We start from the raw sequence: 27,990 nt of genomic DNA, 5'->3' as shown, positions 1-27,990 counted from the left end.
TCTTCATATGGGTAGATACGTATGTTTTTAGTTATGGCAAGAGTAATACGATTATCGGATATCTTTAATGAAATTTCGTTTTTATTATCATTTGGAAAGTCAACTGTAAATGACTTGGTTACTAACTATAGAAATGTCCAATCCAGAGGCTAAACTGTATCTCTCAGTAGAACAAATGAATTAATTGTCGTTTGCACCATTCCTATTGGACGATTCATATTCAAATCCCAATAGAAATGTGTTCCTATTGGTTGTTATTTGCAACTAACTCATCATAGATGTATTACCAGTCAGGTAAGTGAAGTGATGCCAGCTTTGATATCTCTGTGGTTTAAAACGTAAGCCTAAAAATGGTAAGCCAACGGAAAAAGTAAGCAGCAAAATTAAAATCAAATGAACGTAGGACGTCAAGAAAACTGCAGCTCAAATTGCACTGGAGTAATGCAAAAATAGTATTGTAAATATTAGAAGCAGTCAGGGTTTTATCAAGAAATGTGGAGGTCCCAGACACAGAACTATCAGGGTAACTGTTATGTGTAATATGATGTCGGATTGCATGGATGGATATCCATAGCGAAACCATTAATTAGTAAAAAAAAAATTAAAGAAAACACATTACAGTTAACCTCTGACCACTTGAAATAGACATTGGAGAATTGTTAGGAGGAGTCGATAGGGGATATGCCAATAAGGATCTAAAACTGACCTTTTTCGATGTACCTCTTCTCTGATGCTACACTGTTAAAATTTTCATTCTAAAATTATGGAAAAATAACTGGCAGCTGTCTGTCCATCAGATTAACCGTAAAGTTTACAGTAAAGAACATTTTTTTTCCTTTATGGATTTGAAACCATTCACAAAAAATATGGTTATAAAACCATGAATATACAAAACTATACTGTTTCTTAACCATTTTCAGCTAGCATTTTTCAAAAACGTAATAAAAAAAATAATAATTATCTAACTAGACATAGGAAATCGGCTTTTCGCAAGGTAATGGGCATTGTAGAGTGCCGGACACTAGAAATTCTTCATGTGTGTTGAAGGGAATTAAGGAAATATAGTGGTGTTCACACTAGGACTCGAACTCAAGTTCTGTTGGACATTAGATTGACAGACAAGCCTGCTCGGTTATGATGTGTACGCAGTTGCAAAGAACTAAGTAGCTTCATTAGGTGGTTCTAGTTGGAGCGATAAAATTCTGGTTGTTTAACCGTATTAAGTGAAGTCAGTTAATAAACAGTTTTTCTCAAACTTAATAGGTTGATTGCCATTTTATTTAGGGATATTTGACTGTTTTGATTAAATATGGTAAAATAACCATNTTTTTAATTTCCTTTTTAAAAAAATTTCCAAATTGATTGGAGTATGTGATTGCAAATCAATTAATTAATTAACAATTGATTAATAATTACTCAACTATTAATTAATAATTAATCAACAATTAATTAATAATTAATTAATTTTCTGGATATTTTATTAATTAGCAAATTAATTAATTATCAAATTAATTACAAATTAATCGGGTTATGAGACAATTACAGTAACTAATAGTCTGTATTGAAGTAATAAAATACCGATTTTTCTACATACTGAATTGTTTTTTATCTCTCACAGGACCTTCTATGGGCCGAAACGAATGTTGCCCCCTAAAATCATTCCTCATAAGGCATACATCCCACTAGTTTATTTCAAAATAGGCGAGTCACACTTCCCTAGTTTCCCTTGTCAGTCGCAAATTCTTTTAAAATAGTATGCACTGAAAATTTTTAATTTTTTAAAAAGTTTCATCAAAAATCTTTTATAACTCAAAAAGTATTCATGTTAACGCTAAAACATTATCACAGCATACAACTGATATAATCTCAAATATTCCCAAAAAGAATTTCAAAGCGAAACCATAAGTAGTTCCCTATAAAAGGTACATCGAAAAAGGTTAGTTTTAGCATTATTGCTCTACCGACTCCCCTTAAGAGTTATATTTTATTGATAAATAAAAAATCAATTTACCCGAGAGTGATTGAAAAAAGTATGTTCGACAGGAAGAAATGAAATATAAAATTATTCCTACTGACGAACAAGGCTATGTTATGATTTGGAGTGTCTTTTAGGTCAAGGACCCATTCTGCAAATTAATGACTTCATGGATTGATCTGTGTCGGTATATTTTACTAAACAATCTTTAAGCGTATGCAAGCCAAATGCTACAGGGTTATTGATGTCGGTGTTTCAATACGTGCTTAATTACCCAAATTAAATCTTCAAAGCTTGTGAAGGAATGGTTTGTACGAAACAATATTGATGTTTTACAGTGGGAAAGTCAATTTTAAGACCTTAATTCCTTATATCACTTATGGGAAGAGCTAAACGTGGTGTTAGAAGACACCAATATTCAAATGAAATTGATTAAATGAATCCAAATTTCGATTCGAAAACAAAAATGTAGATCAATATAAAAATAATGTAAATTAATAAAATTTAAAAAAAAAATACCGTGATATATCTTAAACTATCAGTATTTTCTAGCGATAAACTACAATATTTAAATTCTGGTGCGGCTCACCACTAACTAACAATGGAATTATGAAAGTCTTTCATAAATTTAAGAAAAAATTGTTTTAAAACAGTAACAGCTTCAAGCGAATTATAATGTATCTGTACCCTACACGGAGAAAAAATTCTGGTAAAATTACCGCACTATATGGTAAGAACATTTCTTGTTAGAATAGCAAACAAACATAATACTGGTTAATAAAACCAAAATATAAGGTATTTAAGCCATTCATATGGTAAATTTTTTGTTCACATTGCTTACTGAAAATTCTAGTTTTCAAAATTATAGATCTTATTACCAGTTAGTTAAAAATACAAAACTTAAATTTAACCCAATAGATAGTCTTTATACTGTGCTCTAAAGTATCATGAAAAAATTACTTTATCACATTTATTAAATTTCTTCACATATTATAAAACCATATTTTATTGTTAATTTTACCAAACTCAAAGCGCTTCGTTAAAAATTGCCGAGCTTTTTGGTATTCCTATACAGTCAGAAACACTGTAAACTTTACCATATTCTAGTAGTTTTGACCATACCTTTTTTCTTAAAGTGTAGTTGATCACGTTAGCTATTGCCTACCCCGCAGTGCTATTCCCAAGTCAAAGTCGGCCAAGAAAACTTGATTATTGATTGATTTAGAATGATTACATACGATTGATTGATATGATTGACTTAGAATGATTACATAAATTGATTCAGTTTGAATATTGGCTTAGTTAAAAGATAAAGGCACATAAAAAATTATAGACGCGGAAATAAATAGCCAAAAGCGCACAACTTAGCTTCATGACCCTAGAAGCTACATAGTACTAAGTCTTCTTTTAAACTACAAATTCATAGATTACAAAAATGAGCTTTTTACGAAAGATTAAAATATCGCAACTGTATCACCATAAACAAAAAACGCTTTTTCAAAGAACACACTTTTGATTCACTTTAAATAAATTAAATTGTGCCCACATCGCCTTAAAACAAAATTTTTTGAGTAAATTCAATATCCAAAAAAATTTACAACGATGTAAAATAATCAAAATTGTAAAATATAAAAAAAATGCTTATAAAACATAACATCAAATTCATGTGGAATTGTGGATTTTATAGTATGTTTGCTGCAATTTTATAAAACTAAAGAAACAATCGTAAAAATTAGTACTACGAGTTTTGTAAATTATTTTAAGAAAGCAGTTCGGCAAAGGAAATAAATCAAGACCAGTAAAAATTAAAATATTACTGTAATTTACTAACTTGATTTGGAACAGGTAATTTTATCTATCAGTCTTGTTAACCAAACCTCTCACGTAGATTTGCTTTTAAATAATCACTAAAACTGGATGCCTGCTAACACTCGCATCGAAAATTAATCTATGAGTTTAAGGGGTACTGTCATCGAAAAATGTAATGAAAAGTCCTAATTTTAGATTTAAAAATATCTAAATTTAAAAACATTTCGACGAAATATTGGTATTAACATATTTAAATAAAGTTGTTCAATTTTATTTTACTCAACTTTCTCACAGTTAAAAAACCTATATAGTCAAAAAAAAAATTTTAAATTTCATTTACTCCTTTTTTACATTGAAAGACTAAATACAATGATTCCATGCTCTTAAATTTAATATAATGTACGTAAATATCTATTAGTGATAATAATTTGTTCCTTTTTTATTAAAAGGCCAAATACATTAACCGTATACATTATTATTTATAGATTATTACCCCTATTATATTTAATATATTGTATACAAAAGTCCTACATAGTGATAATAATTTGATTAATAATTTATTTCTTTTTATTAAAAAACCGAATACAATACCCTGACTTTGTACTCAGATTATATTTTATGTTTATAATATATTTTATATGTATACTTACTAGTGATAATAAGTGATTTGATTAATTTGTTCCTTTTTCTTATAAAAGACCAAATACATTAACCCCACTCTTATATTTAATATATTGTATATAAAACACCTACTAGTAGTTTTTTTTTCAGTAAATATTTTCGGAAAATATGCGTGAAAAAGTAAAATAATTTTAATTTTTCAGTGTAAGACAATTTTGTTCAGTAAAATATTTTGTTTCGCTTAAATAAACTTTAAAAAAAAAGCAAATTATTTATTCCCTGGCGTTAAGATTAGTTTCTAAAAAATTCTTATGTCTCTATTTGAAAACATACATTTTTCATTACAAAATAAAAAAAATTGAGAATTTGGATTGAAAATTTTATTAGGTTGTCATTATTTTTAATATTTATTCATTTTATTAATGTTTTTAGTATTGAAATAGCAAAATAATAATAATAAAAAAAAATTTAATATTTTTTCCTTAATATATTTTTCTTTAGATAAAAGGGCATGTCTTTATTGTGTTTAATTTAGTTAACGTCAAACACTGATTGTTAAATTTTTCTCAGACAATAAAACTGTAATTTTCATCTCAGCAAAGAATAATTATTCGCTCTTGTTTGGCAACAGCCGTACATTGACTTTCAATACAGAATTCGAAATGAACCATTCTCATCAGCGCCATTTTGCAGTTGTTCCCTTAACTCATTGTCATTTCTATCTTTTGGCGACGGATGCGATTAAAAAAAAAAAAAACGGAATGGAAAGTTATTACATGGTGTAAATCAAATAAAAGAAGGAAATGGAAAAAGAAAAGAATAAGATGAAGGTAAAGTAAGGCCGACAGATGCTGAATGGGACCCGTCTGGGATTCAGCCGAAAAGCGCTGAGGTCTAAACAAAGCGAATCACATTTGAAGAAATATTCGATAAGTGGAAGGAAATATAAGGGGAGGGGCTTATAAAGAAAAGAATAAAAATCCCCTAACAGTAGTAGTTCGATGATTTGACATATTCGAATGAAACATGGACCAGTGGCAGAAGGGAGGGGGTAACGATATACCAAATTGCAAAAGTAAAAAAGGAATTGTTGATGAAGATGACAGCTGGCTTACAAAGAAGGCAGGGTGAAAGTTGTGGTTATCTTTTATTTCATTCGAAATCGAATCAGTTGAAGAATAGATTCGAATTTTCAAAAAGATTGGATTCTTTGAAAAATTTCTATTAAATAATGAAAGGTGTCGATAGAAAATGAAATACTTTCGCTAAATTTTACCGGCACAGTAAAAAAAGAGCGAAAAAATAGTTATAATAATAATGACTTTAAATTCCAACTCATCATTTTTTGTTATCTTAGCAATGTTCGAATATTGAAATAATGCATCACCTTCTTTTATGTAAAAAAAATTTCTTCAAATGAACTTTATGCATAATTATTATCTATTGCAGTAACATAATATGTTATCCAAAAATATTTATAATTTTATCTGACCACCAATCAGAAATTTTTTTAAAAAAAAATTGCTACTTAGCGAATCGTTTTTTCAATGAAACGTGTTATTTTTCTTACTATGTTCGTGTGCTTTTTCTTTGCGTTATTCTGAAACTTAATGTGTAGTGCAAATTGGAGGATAAAAATCATGAAACACAAGACTGCAGGAAATTTCATATTTTGCTTGAAATATGATTAATTGTTAAAAATAATGTATAATTAAATGAATATTAAAAGAATTATTGGCCAACTTATTTTCTTAGTGGTTTTAAAACAAGAGCTGTAGAAATCTTTAATTGATACACTAAAAAAATTAATAATGAATTGATTTTTACACCTGGTTGTTCCTGCCTTTTATTTTTTTTCACTCAATTTAAAACTTAAGGCGAGAATTAAACTCTCTAATAAAAAATTATGAAACGATGTCATCTTCGTTTCACGAATCTAATACGAGCAACAAGTTAGCATTATAATATGAACGAATATTAAGATAAAAACCGGTTGAAAATTTCGAAATAATTCATGATTACTGTGAAAAGTTCGATTAAGAAAATCGAAACATCAAATTAATTTTAATTGTAATTTATTTGTAATTTTAATTACATTTGTAGTTTTAATTGTAATTAATTTTGTAAAGCAAAATAGGTTTAGGAATTATCCAAATAGAAAATAATTGTTTTAGGACAAGCAATTTAAAAAGGCTAGTTTAATTTTCTGACACCAAACATTAATGCCTAAATTTCTTTGTTAAATTTATCACCTTTTAATTAAATAATTATGAATTCAGAAAGAAATATCAAAAATTATTACACAAAAACCTGGAGATTCAAGATCAAATGGGGATCAAGGAAAAAATTGACGAGAACTTGAAATTACTCAAAATTATTATAACTGCAAGACAAAATCAACCAATAGAAAATAATAGTTTAAAATCTTAAAGAAGGTCAAGGCTCTACAAGAGCTGTAGAGCCAGGATGAGGATGATAAATTAACATTTAACTAATAAAAAATTTTCATTTAACGATAGATATTCTAACAAAAAAAAAAAAGTTTTACTCAACTTTGAAGTTTCACGCACATTACTAAGTACTGATTTCGGAAAGCGACGTAAGAATTTGATGAAAATTTCAAAATAAAAATGATGAAAATGATAGGAATGACTTTACCGGTAATAATAGTATTACTTATTTTGTTTGAAATTACACCAGTTTTAAACTTCCATTTTTCAAATTCTTCCAGTTTAGTATAGTACGTACTACCATTCATTGGACTAAATTAGTTTTTTTCACCTTTATTCTAGCCCATTACATTTTCGGAATTGATTAAATGCAATCGAATAATCTTCTTCAAACTTAACTCCATTCAAGTTCTTAGCTTTCCAACTTTTACTTTTAAAGTTACGGTTTAAAATTCAAAAACAGTAATAGTACAATACAATAATAATAGCAAAATTATAATATACACAGTTAGAAGTTTTTGAAGCTTGTTAAAGTATAATATGGCGTAAAACTGAACCATAACATCGCGCTATTTAAACTTAATATACTATGAATAACACAATTCATATGCAAGAGCAGTGGTTGCTCAAAGGATAGAGCGTTCGCCTTCCAATGAGGTGAACCTGGTTCGAATCCCACTGATGGCTGGTCTATAAGAATTGCCCGACCACAGTGATGACGTAAAATATCCTCTCTGGTAGATGGATCATGGGTTAGAATCCCCTTACCGTCAGACTAACCGTGGAAGGTTTTCGTTAATACCACGAAACTCTCCATGTAACGCAAATGCGGTTTTGTTCTATCAAAAAGCAATTTCTCTCAATACTTGATCCAGGAACTCCTTTGTCTTCTGGATTGGGTTCAAAATTACAAGGCTACGGAGTTGAACACTAGTAGTCGTAAAATCTTAAAATCATCGTCGTCTGCTGTTCAACAACGGTTATAAAACAAAAAACATATGCAACTTCAATGGAAACCTTTTACAATTTATTATCTTACTAAGCAAATTTACAATGTATGCTTCAAAGTACAGACGTAATGAATCTCCGTTGAAACGGTTTCTTATGTATTCATTTTTTCATATTATTCATATTTTACTGTATTCATATTATCATTTACTTCATACTTCTTGGTTATACGGCACTTATACAATTTCAACGGAAACATGGTTCAATTTAACACCTTACGAAGATTGCACGAAATGTATATTTACACCATATTACGGTTCAAAGTACCAATGTGACGAATCGCTTTTGAAACGCTGTACTTACATTTAAATTGTATACTATTTCCCCCCACTTAATTTAAACGCAAATGCTCTTTGAGGTATTGTCCACGGGAGCATGCTATGCGATGAAATGAAATTAGTCCGCAAAGGGTTTAAGCAGAAGCTGTATTTATTGTCTAAATCGAGCTATTTCTTACGAAATTTAAATGAAGAGACTTGCAACAAACTTCATCTAATATTCAGAAACCAATAGCCAAATAATAACTAAAATCTCGCACATAAGAGTTGTCCCCCCACTGACATAAAAATGGGAGGAGTTGAGCTGTAAGAAGTGAGATAAAGTAACAACTATAAAAAGTAAAAGAACATAAAAACTCTTCCATAATTACAGCCTGCTTTTCGAAAAGTCGGCATTAGCACCTCCCGTTGTTACGCAGCCTTCGATCTCTGGGGGATGGAGGGGTGGGGGGATGTTCAATAATTTCGAAGAAGAAGAATCGCAACATTACCTTTAATCATGGGCCATGGTTAGAGAAAAGATGATGACAATGCAGGCTACCCGCTGTCAGTTTTGGCCTTCAAGGATGAAGTGTTCATCTTTTCCCATCAGAAGAAGAGCCACCATTATATGTTATTTTTTGTTCTTTTAATTTGTTCTATCCTCTTCCAATGTGATTCTTATTTCTTCTTGCTTGAATTGGCGCGGGATTCTTCTCCAAATCATAGTCAATTTTTTTATTTTATTCTGTGGGATCCTCCCCTTTGTGACTGCTGAGTTGGTTGCTCGCGCTTCAATTAAGCCCCCCCCCCTTATTTTCCGTTCGCTTTACCTTTTTCGCCGCGTGAATCAACAGGTTGTTTAGAGTTCTTTTTTCTTCTTCTTTCAGTTCTGAAAATAGTGTTTGTGGATTAGAGAATAGATTGGATGAATTGAGCATTTGTTGGTGAAGAAAGGGTTATTGATTCAAGAGATTTCCGATGTAAAAACTACTTACTAAGAACGTTCAGTAGCAAAAAATGCATTTTACTTACTTAGCCTACCTACTAGGTTACAAACAATTAGAATAACAATATTTTAAATTTTGCTGAAAAAGAAGACATTGATTTTTGAAACTATTCATAGTGATACTTTTTTAAATTTATTTTTATTGTGAGCATGGTGTTCCACAAAGATGACCCTTAAAATATACTTTTAGAATTCTTTTCACAATGAAGATTTCAAAAAATATATACAAATTAGGGAACATTTAAACGAGGAAAAAAAAATACTATCGAAATCTTGCAATTGAAAATTAAGGACGGCAGATCATCTTCCAACTCAATCCTCTTCCAACTTCTCTCTATTTTATCCTGCAATCAATAAACTTTCGGAGCTTCGTACACCCGCTTTCCTCAATTATGATTAGTCAGATTTTGATAATGTTTTCAATTTTTCCTCGTTTAGCTGTTAATCGTTAATGTTTGTTGAAAAGGACTTCTTCATTACTTTTTTTTTTAATTTGATAAGAATTTCTTTTTTACTTCATTTTTATTTTGAGAAGAAGATTTCTTATTTACTTCACTTTTACTTTGAGAAGAATCCTTATTTGCTTCGTTTTTGAGAAGAATTTCTTCATTACTTCATCTTTACTTTGAAAAGGATTTCTTGTTGACTTCCTTTTTAATTTGAGAAAAATTTCTTATTGACTTCGTTTTTGAGAAGGATTTCTCATTTACTTTATTTATGAGAAGAATTTCTCCATTAACTTTATCTTTACTTAGAGAAAGATTTTTTCATCACTTCATTTTTACTTTTCTTATTTACTTCATTTTTGAGAAGGTTTTTTTTCATTATAATTTAACTTTGAGAAGGATTTCTTATTTATTTCATTTTTGAGAAGGATTTCTGCTCTATAACTCTAAAGGTCGTATGACTGATGTATGACTTTCCTGGCTAAGTTAAGTTTGAACATAGTTATGCTTGTTGACCACCAATATATAATACCCACAATACTAGATAAGCGATTAGATTCCTTCGCCGTCAGACTGTCTGAGTGGGGAAATAGCACTTGGTAAATTCAAAGTTTAGGATCTAAGTAAATTATAAATTGGAAAGAAAAAGAAATACTCAGTGGGATTTTTAAACACTTCTGCAATAAATAGGCTTAAAAAACTGACTGATATAGATCATTTATCACTACTAATGCAGATGCTCATTTAAGCTTATTTTTTTCTACTTACGCTGAATTTTAAATTCTAAAAACGAAGTTTCTCTTTGTTATCATTTAATATTACTTAAGAAAACAATGAAAGAATTCTTTGAAAAAAATTATATAAATTGACTTTTTAGTAAGTTTGTGAAAAACCACTTTTAAAATGTTGAGAAACATCAGGAAGCTTTTTACGAAACAGTAAAAAATATTTTCAACAGGAACCGCCTTATTTATTTAATTAAAGACTTATTCAATTAATTAAAGACCGTAATAAAAGAATTATTTAATTAATTGAAGACTTATTTAAATAAAGACTTTAATTACATTAAAAAAAATCTCGTATATTCTGTAGTCAAGCATAGAATTTGAATTCTAAAATCAAAGTCCTTCTTAGGTGTTATTATTAAAAATTGTTTGCTCAAAAATAAAAATATAACTATGAAGATCTTTGCGAAAAAAATATATTAAATGTCATTTTAATAAGTATGTGAAAACCAAGTTTTGGAATGTATAAAAAAATCAGGAAACTATTTACAAAAACATTAGATATTTTTTCACCAAAACCCATCTTTTATTAATTAAATACTTATTTGAAGAATTTAAAATAATATTTTTCTCTTACAACCTACCAGAACTGTTCTTTTCAACTAAAAAATTTGAGTGCTTTCAATGTACCAGAATAATCNCCCTTAACAATCAAATTGCCCCCTAGTGGGGCGTGGACCCCACGTTGGGAAACACTGCTCTAAGAGAACTTGGAAATTAAACCTCAGAATTAGTTTGGTTTGACCTTATTTTTCTTCAAGGCCTTTTGAAATATTTATATTTTTGTCTAAATTTTGGTTTTTTACTTTTCTCAAAAAATATTTTGTTTATAAAAAGAAATATATTTTACGGTAGATTTCTATGAAACAGTCATATGTAGTAATATGAAAAACTTATGTAACTTATGGTAAAGAAATTTTTAAGACAAACTATGAATTTCCAAAGAATTTCTAGATTATTTCTTTTTTAAGGAGAAAGAAACAAACATAATCTTTGTCCTGATTTCAGAAATTCTTAAGATTCAAATAATGTGCTGAATTTAAAATACATAAGAAAATCTTTAAGCGCTTATTAATCATTTACGATGTCGTTATTGTTTATCTGGTTCGTAAAGTCAGTGAATGTAAAAAGATGCTTTCATAGCTCAATCGATTGTAATTTTTCATGGTAGAAATTCTTATCTTGTAATTAGAGTTAGATTATTATTACAATTTCAATAAAAATAGAGTAAGAACATTTAGTTTTGAAGGATATAATTTAATTAAAAAAATTGTATGAGAAAATTGCAATTTTGTAATGGCATTAAAATTAATTTTTTTGTAAATCATACATATTTTATTCAAAATTGTAGTATTTACTAACTTTTAACTTTTTAACTCATGTCATAAAAATGCTATTTTATTTTTAAAAAATCATTATTCATAAAAAGTATTCGATTGTAATTTTTATTCAGAAGGAATGAAATTCATAATTTTAAATGATACTGAGTAAGCAAAAGTAACATCAATTTCGTAAAAAAATTATTAAAACATAAGTATACACTTTGATAACAAAAATAATATAAATATTTAGGTAGTAATTCGGCAGCTAAGAAAAGAAAAAAGAAAAGAAAAAGAAAAGAAAAAAAAAATACTTTGGTATTATTTTCTCAACTATTTTCGCTAACATCACGCCAGAGTCATTTTGGTATCTCTTAAATTAATTTTAATATAGTAATTTATTATAAAAATTGACAAAATGCGAACATAACTTATTGCTAAAAATTAGATAATATTTAAATCTGAACCATTTTTAGATTTGGGGGAAATGTTCAACGGAATAATACACAAGTATCAAAATAAATAAATAAAATCAAATAGGAAATGAAATGCAATGAACAAGAGGGCTTGATAAAATCTAGAAAATAGTCTGCAAAAAATAAAGTTAAAAAGTCGGGCTGGTTTGTTTAAAGCGACACAAACTATTTCTAAAGAAATCCCATTTTATATGCTTTTCCCCTTGAAAAAACGATAGACAGATTTTTTTTCTCACATAAAAATAAAAAAAGTAAATAAAATAACTATCTATAATAATAATATAATAATTTTTTATAAAATAAAAAAAGTAAATAACATAACTCTATAATAATAACATAATAATTTTTTATAAAATAAAAAAAGTAAATAAAATAATTCTATAATAATAATATAATAATTTTTTATAAAATAAAGAAAGTAAATAAAATAACTCTATGATAATAATCATATAATAATAATTTATTATTTTGTTAAATTTTACTAATTAAGAACAGATTTCATGATTTTCACCATCCAGAATTTCGCAATGTAACATACCAGATTCTATGACAGGAGACCTGGAGCTTCGCCCCATGTCGTCTTCAGACATGATGTCATCATCTTGCCTCAAGGGACTAGAAGATGAGGATGAAGTTGGGAAGTGATGATTGAGATTCTTGAGATTAAGACTCCTTGCATCCAGTTTGTCGAGACCATACCATCCCAGTAATTCGTTCATTGTAGTTTCAGCATAATCCTGAGAAAAGAAGATTTCAGCATAAAAATTTGTAATGAAAGTCAAAAAAGTATTCTAGGTTTTTTTCATACTTCCATTTCCGGTGTATTTAGTGACTCAGTGGACCTATTATTATATTTAAAATAATTTATTTTGTGGTAATTTGGGGTTTAAGTCAACCTCTGAATTCATCCTTTATTTAAAAAAAATATTAAGATTTTTGTTTTCCACACTGAAAAAATAAATAATACTCAAATTTCACGAAACTTTCTTCATTTATGGCGAAACTGTTTCCTGGTATATGGTCAAAGCAAATTTTATATATTTTTAACTATTTTTTTTATAAAATTTTATAACCCTCGCTGAACAGCTGGTCCAACTTTGAATTTACAATTACAGATGCTCAACTTCATATTTTTGTAGTTTTGAACCGAATCCAGAAGACAAGAGAACTCCAGGATAAAATATTGGGAAAAATTTGCATTCGATGAGGACGTTTAGAGGGAACACTAATCCTCATTTACGTTACATGGTTAGGAAAGCCACGAAAACCTCACACGGTTAGCCCACTGGTAAGGGAACTCTAACCCATGATCCATCTACCACTGAGGATATTTTATCTCTGCACTGTGATCGAGATGAGTTGGGAGTAGAATGCGTATCGATCAGACAACACTGGGATGCGAACCTGGGTGATCTATTCCCTGAGCCATCGTGGCTCCAAACAGAAGACGTTGAAAACAAAATCTCTGTGTCCAAGCGTGTTACCCGTGCATAAGTCGATTCCCCAAATTTCATAATTTAAGCGGGTTCACGTAGCCGCCGGAAAATACTGTAGCCTATTCATTCTAGTTTATGGCATCATACAGGATTAATAACCCCAGATGTGTACCAACGGTTAGTTCTTGCTGGAGTCGCAATTCTTCCCTGCTCTCTGTGTTTTAAATTTCAGGCAATTCTAGATTAAAATTATCAAAACCAATAAATAATTCTCAATTTGTGCAAATTCTTTAAAATGTCTTTGCTAATGCAGGGTATCTTAAGTATTAAAAATCCAGACCACAAACATTTCACAAAACTGGGACTACTCTCATATTGACGTTCTGCGCCATTTTCGGAATTATCACAGAGAGCGCTAGCTAAAGATTGGATAAATTTAACCTAATAGTTATGAATAATTATTGCAAACTTACAGCAATTAACCCACTGACGGTTCTGCACGTAAAAGTCGTATTTTAACCTGCAGTCTTCCCCGCATAGCAAACACGGCTTCTCCATGTTATTAGATAGAGAAATCGTGTATTGGTAAGATACATTCTCCTAATTTTACTCATCTGCTAAACCGCCAGTGGGATTTAATGCAAGAAAGTTGCCTTTAATTCGAGAGAAAAAAAATATTGATTCATATGATGGCAAATCCTTCGAAAAACAGACTTAAAGGATTTTAGACTATGAATAATAATGAAGATAAAAAGAAAAAAAGACGAGAATCTTTCACCTTAACTCAACCAATTCTAAGGGGAAATTTTCTAATCACGTTTGGTTCACCAACTACAGACAGAAATCAAACAATTTAACAACTTAATCTTTAAATTAAACTTTGGTTAAGAATAACTTGTTTGGACTGAGAATAAAGTGTTTTTAAATTTACACAATAGTCCATCCTTTTTTTAATTACATCGGTTATGAAAAAAATTTTAATGCCTAATTATGCGTGATAAGAAATTTTTTATTCAGACGATCTAAGCACAAATTTAATAGTATAATTTTTTTTAATATTTGTAATTTAATTATTTGCAGTTCGGACTCGCGATAGATCCAAAAAGTACAACAGATATGTTCGAAAGGTAAAATTTCTGGAAAGAAAATGTAATTATGATAAAAGTTTGAAATCAAATCATGCTATCTGTATTATATTATTGTGAAAATTAAACTATCTTTAACATCAGCAATGGTAGTTAGTGATTATAAGAGCCATGAATTCTAGTTCCCCAACGAGTAAAAACAACGCTAAATTCTGGTTTGCACTGGTAACCTGCTACTGATAATGCATATATACTGTAAAAGATTCTGATCAAATTAACGTATAAAGTATGGATGCTTCATCCGTAAAATCCATTTTATCGTAAAATCCATTTTTATAGCAAAAAAATATTATACCTTAGTTTTTACAGTAATATTGATTTATTTAGAGTGGTTCAGTGATTTCACGGCAATTATTACTGTAAAAATTACGGTATATCAATTTTTTTTGTTTGTTCCGTAACGCGTTCCGGTAAAAATTAATTTTACAGCAAAAAGTACCGGCATCCTGTCTATAAATTCAGCATGTTTATAAATTCAGTATTTCTTATGTACTTCAATTTATAAATTCGGCATATGCGCTTTTCTTCATCAATTAATTTGATTAGCGTATTGAGCAAAAATAAATTCATTAAAAAAATATTGTTATAAAATGTGAACACTGTAGAAAATTTACGATTTTTTTTTCTTTTTTGGTTTTATTTGTTTCGATTAAAATTGTATCTCTTAAAAATGTAGATTTAGTTTTGATTTATTGAGACAAATAAATCAATTCTTCACTTTTCTAAAATTACAATGAAAATAAGTCTTATAGTGAATTTATGAGTCTATGAATTTCTTATAGTGAATGAATAACGCTAGCTTTACTTAGAAATTGTTTACTTTAGATGTTTTCACTATTTCAGTAAAGGAAAGTATATTATATATATATATAAGTATATTACATATATATATATATATAAAAACAAAATCTCTGTGTCCAAGCGTGTTACCCGTGCATAAGTCGATTCCCCAAATTTCATAATTTANGATTTACCCATATATATATATATATATATATGCATATGTATAACACAAAAACGAGACAAGAAAGAATTAAAGAAAAGAGATTAACAAAGAATAAAAGAAAAACTATTAAAAATAATTTTAAATTTTTAAAGAAAGTAATAAAAATTATAAAACCAGAAAGCACAATAAGCAAAAGTTACAATCTCGTCTTGAGCTCACACAATTATATCCTCAAATTACTAATATTGTATTAATTTAGCCAAAGCAAAATATATCAATACAATAGTTTGAGATTGTATTGACTATACTTAGTATTTTTATCGAGGCAAACTTCTTCTTAGGTAGATTGACTGTCTTGAAAATACACGGATACTCTAAAAATCTAAAATTGGAGGACAGTTGCCAAACTGAGAGACGCCAGGAAAAGACTTCAGGGGAAGGCCAGGACCCTTCCGGGGCTGTCGTGCCTCTGAGGAAGAAGAACTCAATCTTAATGGTTCGAATGCCTGACACGATTAATTAGAGCAGATGATATTTTAAGTTACGAAATCAAGCGCAAAAGCGCATATTCTCTGAATATGCTAACCTTTTTCTGGCGGTTTTTTGCTTATTGATCGTGAAAATAGGGAAAGGACATCCGCAGTCCGGAAAGTATAGTCCCAATAGTTCAAGTAGGACTGTGATCGAAAGTTTCCTTTAATATTAATTCCTTCATTTTTTGAGGATCAAAATCTCTCTGAAAAAAAAGCATATTTAAAGTTAGGGCCTTGAACCATTAAGGTTGAATCCCAATACGGGAAAATTTTAATCATAAGATGAAAAGTTATCTAGAATGTTCGCTTTTTTATCTTGAGCTCCACCAAAAAATCATTTTCTCTAATGCATTTTAAAAAAGTTCAAGCTGCACTGCATACAACGCCTTCATTCTGAGTCTGAGTCCGAAACAGTCCAAAATGAGAGAGACGGTAAAATGAAATAATTCTATTTCATATTTTTCTTTAGAAGAGTGCAACAAAGCAACAATGATTAAACTAAACCATAAACCACAGAAAACAATACAACCGCCCATTCTTTAGGTCTTCTCTTATTGCAGACACCCATAAATAATGCACTTTCTTCTCGGAGAGAAGGGTGGTTTCTGTCAGGTTCAGAAAAACTTGAAGATTGAGAAGCGGCGAAATGGACAGAGCAGATGTTGAATTCCGCTGATGGAATGATGCTTCTAGTGTTTGTTCTCAAAGGGAACGAAAGTGTAGATGATGCGGAATAAAGTTACTACTCTCTTGTCGAGTCGAAAAGAAATCTCTTCCGCAGATATTTTTAACTTTTTACTGACTCCCATGATATTCTATTCTCACCCTCCCTCTTTTTTTTATAAATCCACCCCCTTTAGTACAGAAAGATATTTAAAAGAAAGGTTAATATCAGTTTTTACTGATTGACTGGTAGTATTCAATCAAACTGGTGTTATTAATCGGAAATTATGAAATGAAAATAAAAATTCTTGTGAGAAATTATCAAAACAAATAGGCTCGCAGAACAAACAATTAGTCCTCTTTCGAGAAAGATTGATAAGCATTACTAAATATCGTGTAACTCCGTGTTTGGGCTTTCATTATGAATTTCACTGATGATTTTCTATCATAAACCAGCATACTTATTTTAACATGCTAAAAGATCAGCTGTTACCTGCGACATTTGCATGATGAGCTTCTTGCTGTTGGCGCCCTTATTCTTCAAGATGACGACAGTTAAGTTTATCAGGTTGGAACAATATGTGATTGGTCTTATGAACTCTCATGAACCTTATTATATATCGATTAACCAGCATAATCACCCGACTTGAACTCCAGAGAAAATCTGCAGGACATCTTGGAGCAACGTTGCAATTTAGTGGATTTTAGTGATCAAACCCTTTGACTGACTGACTCGGCAAAACTCTTGAGGACTGACTCACTTAAATACCAAATCCAGATGGTCAGAGGAGGAATTACTTGGATTCAAATAAGGATATCCTTAATTTGTCTTGAAATTATTAAGTTTTCATCGAGTAAGCTTATGATTTTATCTGTCGTTGAACAGCTGACCCAATTTTGAGTTTACGACTACTAATGTTGTCTACTAACTCCCTAGCCTTGTAACTTTGAACTCAATCCAGAAGGCAAGGAAACTCCTGGATCAAATACTGGAAGAAATTTGCCTTCGTGGAGGAAATTTTGTTAGAATTAACCAGCATTTGCATTACATGGAGAGGAAAACCACGAAAACCTTCCACGGTTAGCCTGACTGCAAGGGGACTCTAATCCATGATCCGTCTATTACTAAGGATAATTTTCGTTAGCACTGTGGTCAGTGTGAGCTGGGTGAGGAATTCGTAGCGACAAGCCATCGCTGGGATTTGAACCCGGGTCATCACATTGGGACGCGAGAGCTCTATACACTGAGACACCACGACTAGTAAGTTAATGATTTGATTCAATAGTTTAATGTTAACACATGATAGTTATAAGAATTAATTTTATTGCTACAATAGTAAATTTTTTTGTTAACTAGGAGTCAGTCGGATTTGTAATTGGGTTTCGTTACTGGCGTAAACGCTTTATTGTGTTATTCGGGTTAATTTACGATTATAATTATGAAACACTACTCAAATCACTGAAATAATGCATTCTAGAAAAAACCAATCCAAATGCAAAATAAAAAATATATTCCAATAAATAGTTAAAACAAAAACTTAATTCATTAATAAATATACAATAGTAAACGGAAATAATAGTAAACGAAATATTATTTCCGACATATTTTGACAAATGAATGAGATCTTACGCAAAATAATAAAACTTAGCAATAATTTTCCCAATTCTTAAAAAGATCCAATAATTTTAAAAATAGATTTCAAGAATCAAGTTCAATCATGAAAAACTCGTGCCATTGACATCACGATTTCGTCATTCGCAATTAATCTCATTCAAAAATAGTTTCTCTAAACAATATTTACGTACGTTAAAACAAATCCCTTTTACGCTTCTTTTATTGCCGCCAAATCCTTAATAATTCCGAAAACAGACTAAAACTTAAACTTATTTTCGGCATGTTAAGCTGATAATAGCTCAAACATCGCGTTTAAGGGACCATATGTTCTTGCCACCAATCTTCGAATCGTTTTGCTTCTGATCCTCTTCAAAATGCCGCTGTTTTGAGAGCTCGCAGAAAATGGTATAAATGGATAGAGAAAAATAAGATGCCAGAAAAATAATCCTTAGGAACTTCGGATGCTTATGACTTTTCTGTGTAAGACATACTTAGTTTTTGGGAGGAGCATCTTTTTTTACTTTCGTCTCGAGTTACTTTCGAACGTCACAATGACCTATCAGAATCAGTTGCCAAGAAAATGGCGCAATATTATGTTTGGATGAAGTTTCGGAATTTTTCAGTTGTCGTTGTATCTTAATATCAACTTTAAAGTTATGAAGGAAAAATTAACTACGATAATTTCAATTATTGTTAATGCATTTTTATAAATTTGTTTGAAATATAAAATCGTGAACTGAAGGAAATACTGAAAATATACAGCGAAATATCTTTCTAATTTTGTGACTGTATTATATCATAAAATTAAACAACAATATATGGGGTGTTCTATTATTACTGCCCTTTGCGTATGTTTCTAGAACCTTAGGCTTAAAAGCATTCAAGAAAGTATAGATATTGGGGGACAAAATAACTACTCTTCAAGTTAAATAATTTAAAAAAAAACTCGATCGATATTTGAGAAATCACTACCGAGGAAGGATCTGGTAGAAAAATTGGAAAAATCGAATCGGTAGAAAATGTTTTCATTACTGGTTCAAACTTCAAAATGCTTCAAATAATAACCTTTAAACTTTTTAATCCTCATGAATTAACTTTTGAATTAATGTTGGGATCGTTACATACTAGATTGCAATAAAAATATTTCGAGGCAATCAGTTTTGATCGAAGCAATCAGTAGTACTGATCGAGGCAATCAGTACTACTCTCTCTGTTACTAATATGTACCACTTACATTTATCAAATAATTATGAGTCATAAAAAACAAATTTCATTTCGGGATATTTTCGAATCATAAATACCAAAACTTTAAGCTATTTATTCAGGCTTTTGGCCCAATTCTTCGATTGCTTCGGTTTTAAACAAAAACTTTTAATGCCTCGAGTTTTATAACACTATATTTTTATGTTTTAACAGTTTTATCTGAACTAGAAACATTTTCAGAAATTAAAATGGCGAAACTTAAAAATTGATTTTTTTAAGACTTACAGTTTTCTTGAATACTTATAAAATTAAAATTTAAATGCAGCTACACGTTAAAAGTTAAGCTTAAATCTTTTCTCGAAAATAATACACTTAAATTTTCTAAAGATTTGCTAAAAACACACATTCATCGACAGAATATTTTCAACATCTTTATCATTTGTTTAAATTGCTCTTTTTTTAATGGGTTTCTACTCATGAAGCACCACGATTCCCATAAAGGTCGTAAAATGCATTTTTCCCGATGAAATTCTAAAAATTTTATATAAACAATATTAAAGAAGAGTTTGTTGTGAAAGTTTTACCTTCAGAAAATATGTATTTTATTATTATATTGCCGAAACTCTTCCTATATTGTTGAATTGTGCAAAATTTTTAATCAGGAAAAATATGTTTTTATTAAACTGTTGTTCTCGTAAAAATGACTGAAACAAGATTTCAATTCTTTTACTCAAGTAATCACTATTTAATTTGAATGTCAGTAACTAATAAGCAATCATGTGCGTAATCTTAACCAACTGTCTGTAGAATTTATTGAAGTGTAGTGGCCTACTAGTCAGGCATGTTTACTTTAAGCATTTGTTAACAGGAAGCATCAAGAGACGGCATAAAATCAATCTACTGTGAAATATATTAAAGACTTTAAGCAAATTAACGCTTTAAATTCATTGATATAAAAATGAAAGTAAAGATGTATATAATCTTTAGACTCAATTCATCGATGAAATGCCGATAATTTGTATAACGTGATGTTATCAGTTGGTCTGCAATTCCATTTTTTTATTTGATTATACTATTCGTTCTTTTGTAACTTTACTATAAAATCAAAACGGTAACCAACATAGAAAAATTTTAAAATTTGATATAACTATCTATGATAATTCCTTTTTCGATACTTGTAATATCTTTATCGATATCACGATAATACCGATTGCTTATAATTTTCAAAGGACTATTTCAGGAGTGAAAAAAGTGGTTTGGTAATTGTACGAATTTTAAATTATAATTTTGTGAAAATGAAGAGCTTTATAAAAGAATAATTAATTTGGCTATTTGAAAATACTTAGCTTTTATTATTTCAGAATATGGTTGTTTCTAATTATAAAATATAACTCAATGCTACCAAATATTTTAAATTGGTTTATTAGAGAAAAGAATTATATCACAAGGTTTACTGGCATAATTTTGGATCTCGTTTTTTCTAGGTAACGCTTTGTTTAATTTTTTCTCGGATAAATAATGATTACTCTTTATTTTTTTCAATTGCATGTAATATTAAAAACTGAAATCTTGAAAACTTTTCTTAGTTATTTTATTTTATCATATAGATCTAAACAAATTTGCAAATTTGATGTTATAGAGGAAAAAAATGCTAATTCATAAAACATCTTATAAAAAACTGTTAACAAAACTCCTATTTTTTCATGAAAGGTTTTTTTTTATACTAAATTACTTCTATAGCTTTTGTATCTTATTTAAAATTTTTCCAATTAATTTTGTTTTTAAATTGATCATATCTGGGTACAAGTTTAGATCCAAGTTTTCCGGGGTAATCATCTGCCAGCTATATTCCTCAGAAATTCAGAAAAATTTCAAATAGCTACTCCAATCTAAACAAACACTCTATAATAATGCAAAAATTTAGACTAAACATTTATTTCTAATAGGTATTAAATAAGTTTGTAGTAATATTGCGAACACGTCACAATCAGTAAAACTTTGTTTTTTTCAAAACTTCTGATAAGGGTGAATAATTTGAAAGTGTATTATAGATGAAAATGTGTATTTTACAAATCCCTAATTATAATGGACTGTGATCATTTAGTGGTATATTCAAACGTATGTTAGCTTAGAAAATTAAAGAAAATTTTCAAGCAAAACAAAACTGTAATCATAATATTTATCAAAATATAACGAATTATTAACGAGGATGGTAGATCTAAAACATCAACGACATATTGATTGCCAGAAGAAATCCTAAAGCGCTTCTAATGGGCGGCTTTCAGCACTCTTTAAATTTTATACTGTAATCCAACTGGTTTTGATGCTTTTAATCCAATCTTCCTTCTTAATGATTTATCAGATTTTGAAAAGTTTTTTTTTACTTTCTCTCAGAAATAATATGTGATTAGTATCGTTTAGATTTTTAACTTTATTTTGACAAGTTTTTATTTTTAACTTTATTTTGACAAGTTTTTATTTTTAACATACTACATAAGTATAAAAACTCTGTATTGCTAAATAGTGATAATTTATTAAGCTTCTTTCAGCGTTTACTATAAAATGATTATTAAAACAAAGGATCTATAATTATCAGAAAGTCGATGTAATTATCGGGCCCTTAGTTAACTAGGTGAAAAAAATAACAATAATAAAAAAAAAACAATTTTGTTTCTCATACAGTAAAAGTTTCATTAAATCATATACAGTTTGAACTTCCTCCATACCAAATATAGCTTTCTTGCATTTTAATGAAACATTGACTTTTCTTGACGAAAATTCTTTTGTTTTTGTTTTATATTATAAATCTTCTTGATTTCACTGAAATATTTCTTAATGTGCATTTCCCTTAAGTTCTTATAAACTTTAGAATGAAACATTGTATAATATAAACTGTAAAAAATTCCGGATCATAGTACCGGCACCCAGGAAGCCTGTACTTTTTACCGTAAAATCCCTTTTTACCGAAACAAATTATGGAACAAAAAATGCGATACTCCATAATTTTAACAGTAATAATTACCGTAAAATCAGTGAGTCATTCTAATTAAATAAGTATTAAATTATGATGGTAATATATTACACGGTAAAAATAGATTTTACGGTGAAATGGATTTTTAGGATTATACGCCTGAAGTACCGGTACTTTATACTGTAATTCGACCCGGAATTTCCTACAATGTAGATCCCCTTTAAGGAAAAGCCAAAGAGATAGGTTAAAAAAAATAGGCCCAACTATTCTGAAGACATCGACTTATTCTAATTCAACCTAAAGTGACAGGAGAAATTGCAAAAAAAAGGAATAAATTTATGTAATTTTATTCTATACATAAAAAATACCAAATTAAATAAGGCTTTTAATAATGAAAGGGGAGAAAGAAAATCCAAAATATCGAAATTCAGTAAAAGGTCGAGTATACAACACGAATTATAATTGACCGATACTTGACCGGAACAAGATTTCTCGGAAGACTTTTTAATGCATCCGCAATTCTATTTCCCTCTGGACTCCCTTTAAGGAACGTCCCACTGTCCACCACTCGCAACCAAAACTGTCCAATCAGCATCTGATGATGTTTAGAAAATTTTAAAAAATCTTCTGAAATTGCATCGTGGTTATTTCACAATTTCTGAAATCGAACGTATCTCTAATAACGAGCATACCGATCTAATACTCATGCATTTGAATAATGACCTACTCAGGTTAATCAAATTACAAGTTCTCCAAAACGAAAGGAAAACGTGACTGAAAAATATTATTAAGCATTTAAAACATGATAACTTTCAGTTTTAACTAACACTTTACATCTTTACCAATATTCATATTCATTTTAATGGATAACAGTGTTAAATTCAAGGAAGAGAGAAGTGATTTGAGAAGAGTTCTATTTCTGTCTTGAATGTTATTCAATTTCGATGCTCTGGAAGAGGAAAAAGGAGAAGAAACAGGCGTGCGGCCAGAGTTTCCGTCAAGAAACCTAACACTGTCTTCAGCTCAAAGGAGAACCAATTCCAGGAAAAAGGGACTTTTTAAAATCTCACTGCATCTCTGACAGTTTTATGAAACCTAGGCAATCGCGCTAAAATCATTAAAAATCATTTTGCAATTTGATATTTAAAGTTATCGTTATGAATAGTATTGGATATTACTTCAAATAAGTTTCATTAAATTGCCGTAAACGCGTGAACTTAGAATTCCTAAGTATTAAGCCAATCATCAAGGAAAAATATGTTTAAATTTATTTCTTTTTCGTACCATCAAATGCTCTAAAAGACTCTCATTAATTATGCGGTTCAGTTGTATACTCCACTAATTCTGACGCAAAATACGAAGAAATAGAATATTTTAATTATAGGTTGTTTCTAAAAGTTCCCTATACCTGATGCTCGCAGATGTGTAGCGTATCTAGACGGATTCGAAACGTGATATTTAATGGAATTAAATATTTTACGAGTTTCACCTTTAATTTAGAAGAAAAAAATATACTATTTATGATATTTTATTGTAGTTTTGTGATGACTTGAGGTCCATACTTTGTTAACATATACTTAGTAAGTAAACATAAAGGTTTGTTGTTTATCGTTGAGGGGAATTATCAATCGACTATGTCAACCTTGATCTATCAAAAGGTAACTCAAGATAGAATCAAGTTAACATATCTTATATACTAGTGGTTCGGTATTTAATATTTATAGTGGTAGTTACGCCACATTACTCACCTTCCAGAATTTTATCTGTGATAGAATTCGATGAACGGATACCACTAGTTGATTCAAGCTGTTTATTTGCATCAATTTTACACATTATGTTTTTGTTCTTCATTTTTCGTTTATAGCATTTCTCATTATTATTTTCTTTATAGCAGTTCGCTCATTATATTTTTTTGTCTTAATTATTTTTAATTCAGTATTTCGCTCATTATTATTTTTCTTTATTGACCGGGAGACTTTATTTACTACACCGGATTTTTTTTCTTTGAGCAGTATATTTTTAAGCAAATGAACTGTTTAATGTGGATCATTCATCAATATTGACAAGTTCTTATCACGTCCGGAGATCACCATTGAAGGGAATTTAATTATCGACCTTCATCTATCAAAAGGGACCTCAAGATGAATTCAAGTTAACATATCTTATATACTAGTGAATTGGTATTCAATATTTATAGTGGTAGTTACGCCACATCGCCAACTTAGCTACTTTTGCCGATTCCTCCCAGAGTCGACAATTCTACCTAACAAACTATTTGTCAGAGCTATCAGCTTTCGCTGAACAGAGAATCGTGTATTACGGGAATGTTTTACATTATTGTTTTCTTTAATTATCTCAACAAACCTAATGTATGTTAGATTGATATAAATGATTTGAACGAAGCTGAGACTTCCATTAGCGAAAAGCCCTGCACCACAGAAGAATCAATGGGGAGAGAGTAGTTATCGACCTTGCCAACTGTCGTCTATGAAAAGGTACCCCACCACAGAATCGAGTTAACATGTCTTATATACTAGTGAATTGGAATTATATATTTGTAGTGGTAGATACACTACAGTACTTCCGCCACCAGAATTACAGCTGTGACAGAATTCAATGAACGGATACCTCTAGTTGATTCTTTGCCGGTTTTTGTGAGAAGACGGGAGAGCTGTATTAAGATCACCGTACTTTTGAGTGCTGATCGTGAGAGCTGTATTAAGTTCACGGTCGTGGTCGTTCCTGTGTAGCCTTTAGTAGTCGAGTGTATACGTTAAACGTATTGTGTGATCGAGACTGAGGAGCAGCAGCGTGAGCTGGTAAGCTATTTTTAACATACTACATAAGTATAAAAACTGTGCATTGCTAAATAGTGATAATTTATTAAGCTCATTGACTTTCACCGTTTACTATAAAATGATTATTAAAACAAAGAATCTATAGGTAAATGTCGCCGTCACAAGTAGCAAGTCAACTGTTCAATGTGTGGATCATCCATAGAAGTAGGCTTGTTCAAATCGTAGTGGGCATTTCTGTCATGGTAGGCGTGTTCACATTACGTCTGAAGGTCACCAGTGTAGGGAGTGAGTTGTTATCAACCATATCATCCATCATATATGAACTGCATGATTTCATATTATGAGAGATTAGAAGAAAAATGGTAGGATCTTTTTAATTTGTCTGTTATATTCAAGATGGACGCTTGCAATAAAACACATTTCTCAATCAGTGTACGACAAAAAGGTCATAAAAATTATATCGCTCTTATAAATACTACAATAGGTATTACTTATGATCCTGTTTATTAATAGCTTATGTTTTTCGAATTTAAGTTTCTGTATTAGATGAACTGCATGGTTTGATATTATGGGAAATTACGCTAATTAAAAAAATCATCACATTGCAAACGGCCATCTTAAATGCAACAGGCAAATTAAAAAGATCGAAGCATTCTCTTTTTGTTCTAATCCCCCATAATATCAAACCACACGTTTCATCTATAATACAGAAACTTAGAATCAAAAACTTAAATTACTAATCAACAGGATAAGTTAAACCTTCTGCAGTATATTTAAGCGCGATATAACTTTTATGGACATTAAGAGCATAACAAATTATATCCCTCTGATATATACTACAGGAGGTTTTACTTATAATCCTGCCGATTTGTAGTTTAAGGTTTTTGATAAGTTTCTGTATTAGATGAACCGCATGACTTGATGTTATGGAGGAAGAGAACATGTTGCAGGCTCAAGTTTAAGCAATATCTTCTCTAAGTTGTCACTCCTTTAAGATACAAGGGGAAAAAAATAGCTGGTTGATCTTGCCACCCCCAGGTAGTTTCAGTTAATCTTCTTTTCCACGGGATAAGTCATCGACATGGTCTGGATGACATCCAAAAATGACAGTTTTTGACATCCCTTTGTTTTGCACATTAACCCTTTTTTAGGTACTTTAACACTGTTTTTATGTTTTAATGCATATTGTAATTATCTTTTTTTAGAGTCATATTTATCGTATTCGATGATATAGATCGAGCGAATTAATANTCTTTTGAATATCAGAATTTCTTCTATTAGCTCCCTTGGCCCCTTTTTCGAGATGAATCTGTTTAGGTAACATTGGGAATTATTTTTTGGACATAAATTAAATTCAACCACTTTTTTAAATATAATGTTCTGTAAAAACAGCTGAAATTATACTCTTTTACAGCATAAGTTTTTCTCACTTATGGGTTCATTACTAGCACGGTAAGGGTTGTATTCATAAAGAACCGGGGTTCATTACAAGTATGCTGAGGGTTGTATTCATAAAGAACCGTGGTTCGTAGCTAGCACGTTGAGGGTGGTATTCAGGTTCGTTACTAGTATGTTGAGGGTTGTATTCATAAAGAACCGATGTAGATTTTTCTGATTTATTTATTAAAGCAATAACTAAACAAAAAATTAATTTACATACAATGAAATCGTTATTATATTTAGTAAACAAATGGGTCGCGTGTGGATCTGTAATAGCATTATTTTGAGACAACCTTTTCGTTCTTTATCAAACATGCGTCTACTCACGGAGTTGAGCAGAACCTCACAGGTTGAAATTAATGTTTCAGCAAAGAGAAACAAAATGGGAAAGGTGGGACTAAAAACATCAAAACCAGTTTGACTGTCGGTTGTAAAAGAGAAGAATTGACGAACGATTATTAGAAATATCTCTAGGGTTCAAGTTTCATTGGTCAACCATATTAGTTCTTATGTTTGTTTGTTTTTTATCCCAGGGTTCCCCACCGTCAGATTTTGCTAACGTTTCTGTCTTTTCTTATCTTTTAAGTATTCATTTGTAACCTCTATTATGCACATTTTTGTGCCTGAAAAAAGAAAAGAAACTTGAATGTTGTTTCTTGTGGTTGTAAAAAGAATAGTGTAAGTGGTTTTTCATTAATTAATCAATTAATTAATTGGTGTCTCGTAAGTAAATACAATTGTAAGAATAGTAATAGTAGAATGTTGGCGTCGCTAGTAAATACAATTGTAAGAATATATTTTTTTAATTGAATTTTACAAAAATTAGATTATGATAGTTTTTTTTTTAAATATTTTGAACGGAATATAAATATAGAATATTAATATACATTTTTATATTTTTGATTCATTATAATGTTATGATTATATTAGTCTTTCCCTGTGTGGAATTGTACTGAAATTTTCCTACTACACACTATTTTCTCATTCTAACACATCGAGAAACCGGTTTTTTTATGCAGGAAAGTATGCAAATGAAAGTTCGAAAAAAGCCGAGACTAACGTTCAGAGGGTTAAATCAAATAGAT

The 27,990-nt window shown here is 29.9% G+C and overlaps 1 protein-coding gene across 1 annotated transcript in view; it reads right to left on the bottom strand.

Moving 5' to 3' along the window:
- LOC107440400 (sine oculis-binding protein homolog) overlaps nucleotides 1–27,990 on the bottom strand; it is a 58,702-nt gene that overhangs the window by 7,765 nt on the left and 22,947 nt on the right. Inside the window, exon 2 of the mRNA XM_016053308.4 lies at nucleotides 12,694–12,892. Coding sequence (XP_015908794.1) covers nucleotides 12,694–12,892 — 199 coding nt within the window. The remainder of the gene's footprint in view (nucleotides 1–12,693; nucleotides 12,893–27,990) is intronic.

Source organism: Parasteatoda tepidariorum, chromosome 4 (genome assembly GCF_043381705.1).
Source record: "Parasteatoda tepidariorum isolate YZ-2023 chromosome 4, CAS_Ptep_4.0, whole genome shotgun sequence".
In the NCBI taxonomy this organism is placed as follows: domain Eukaryota; kingdom Metazoa; phylum Arthropoda; class Arachnida; order Araneae; family Theridiidae; genus Parasteatoda; species Parasteatoda tepidariorum.
The sequence above is the reverse complement of the archived record's forward strand: the minus strand, read 5'-3'. Positions and strand labels throughout refer to the sequence as shown.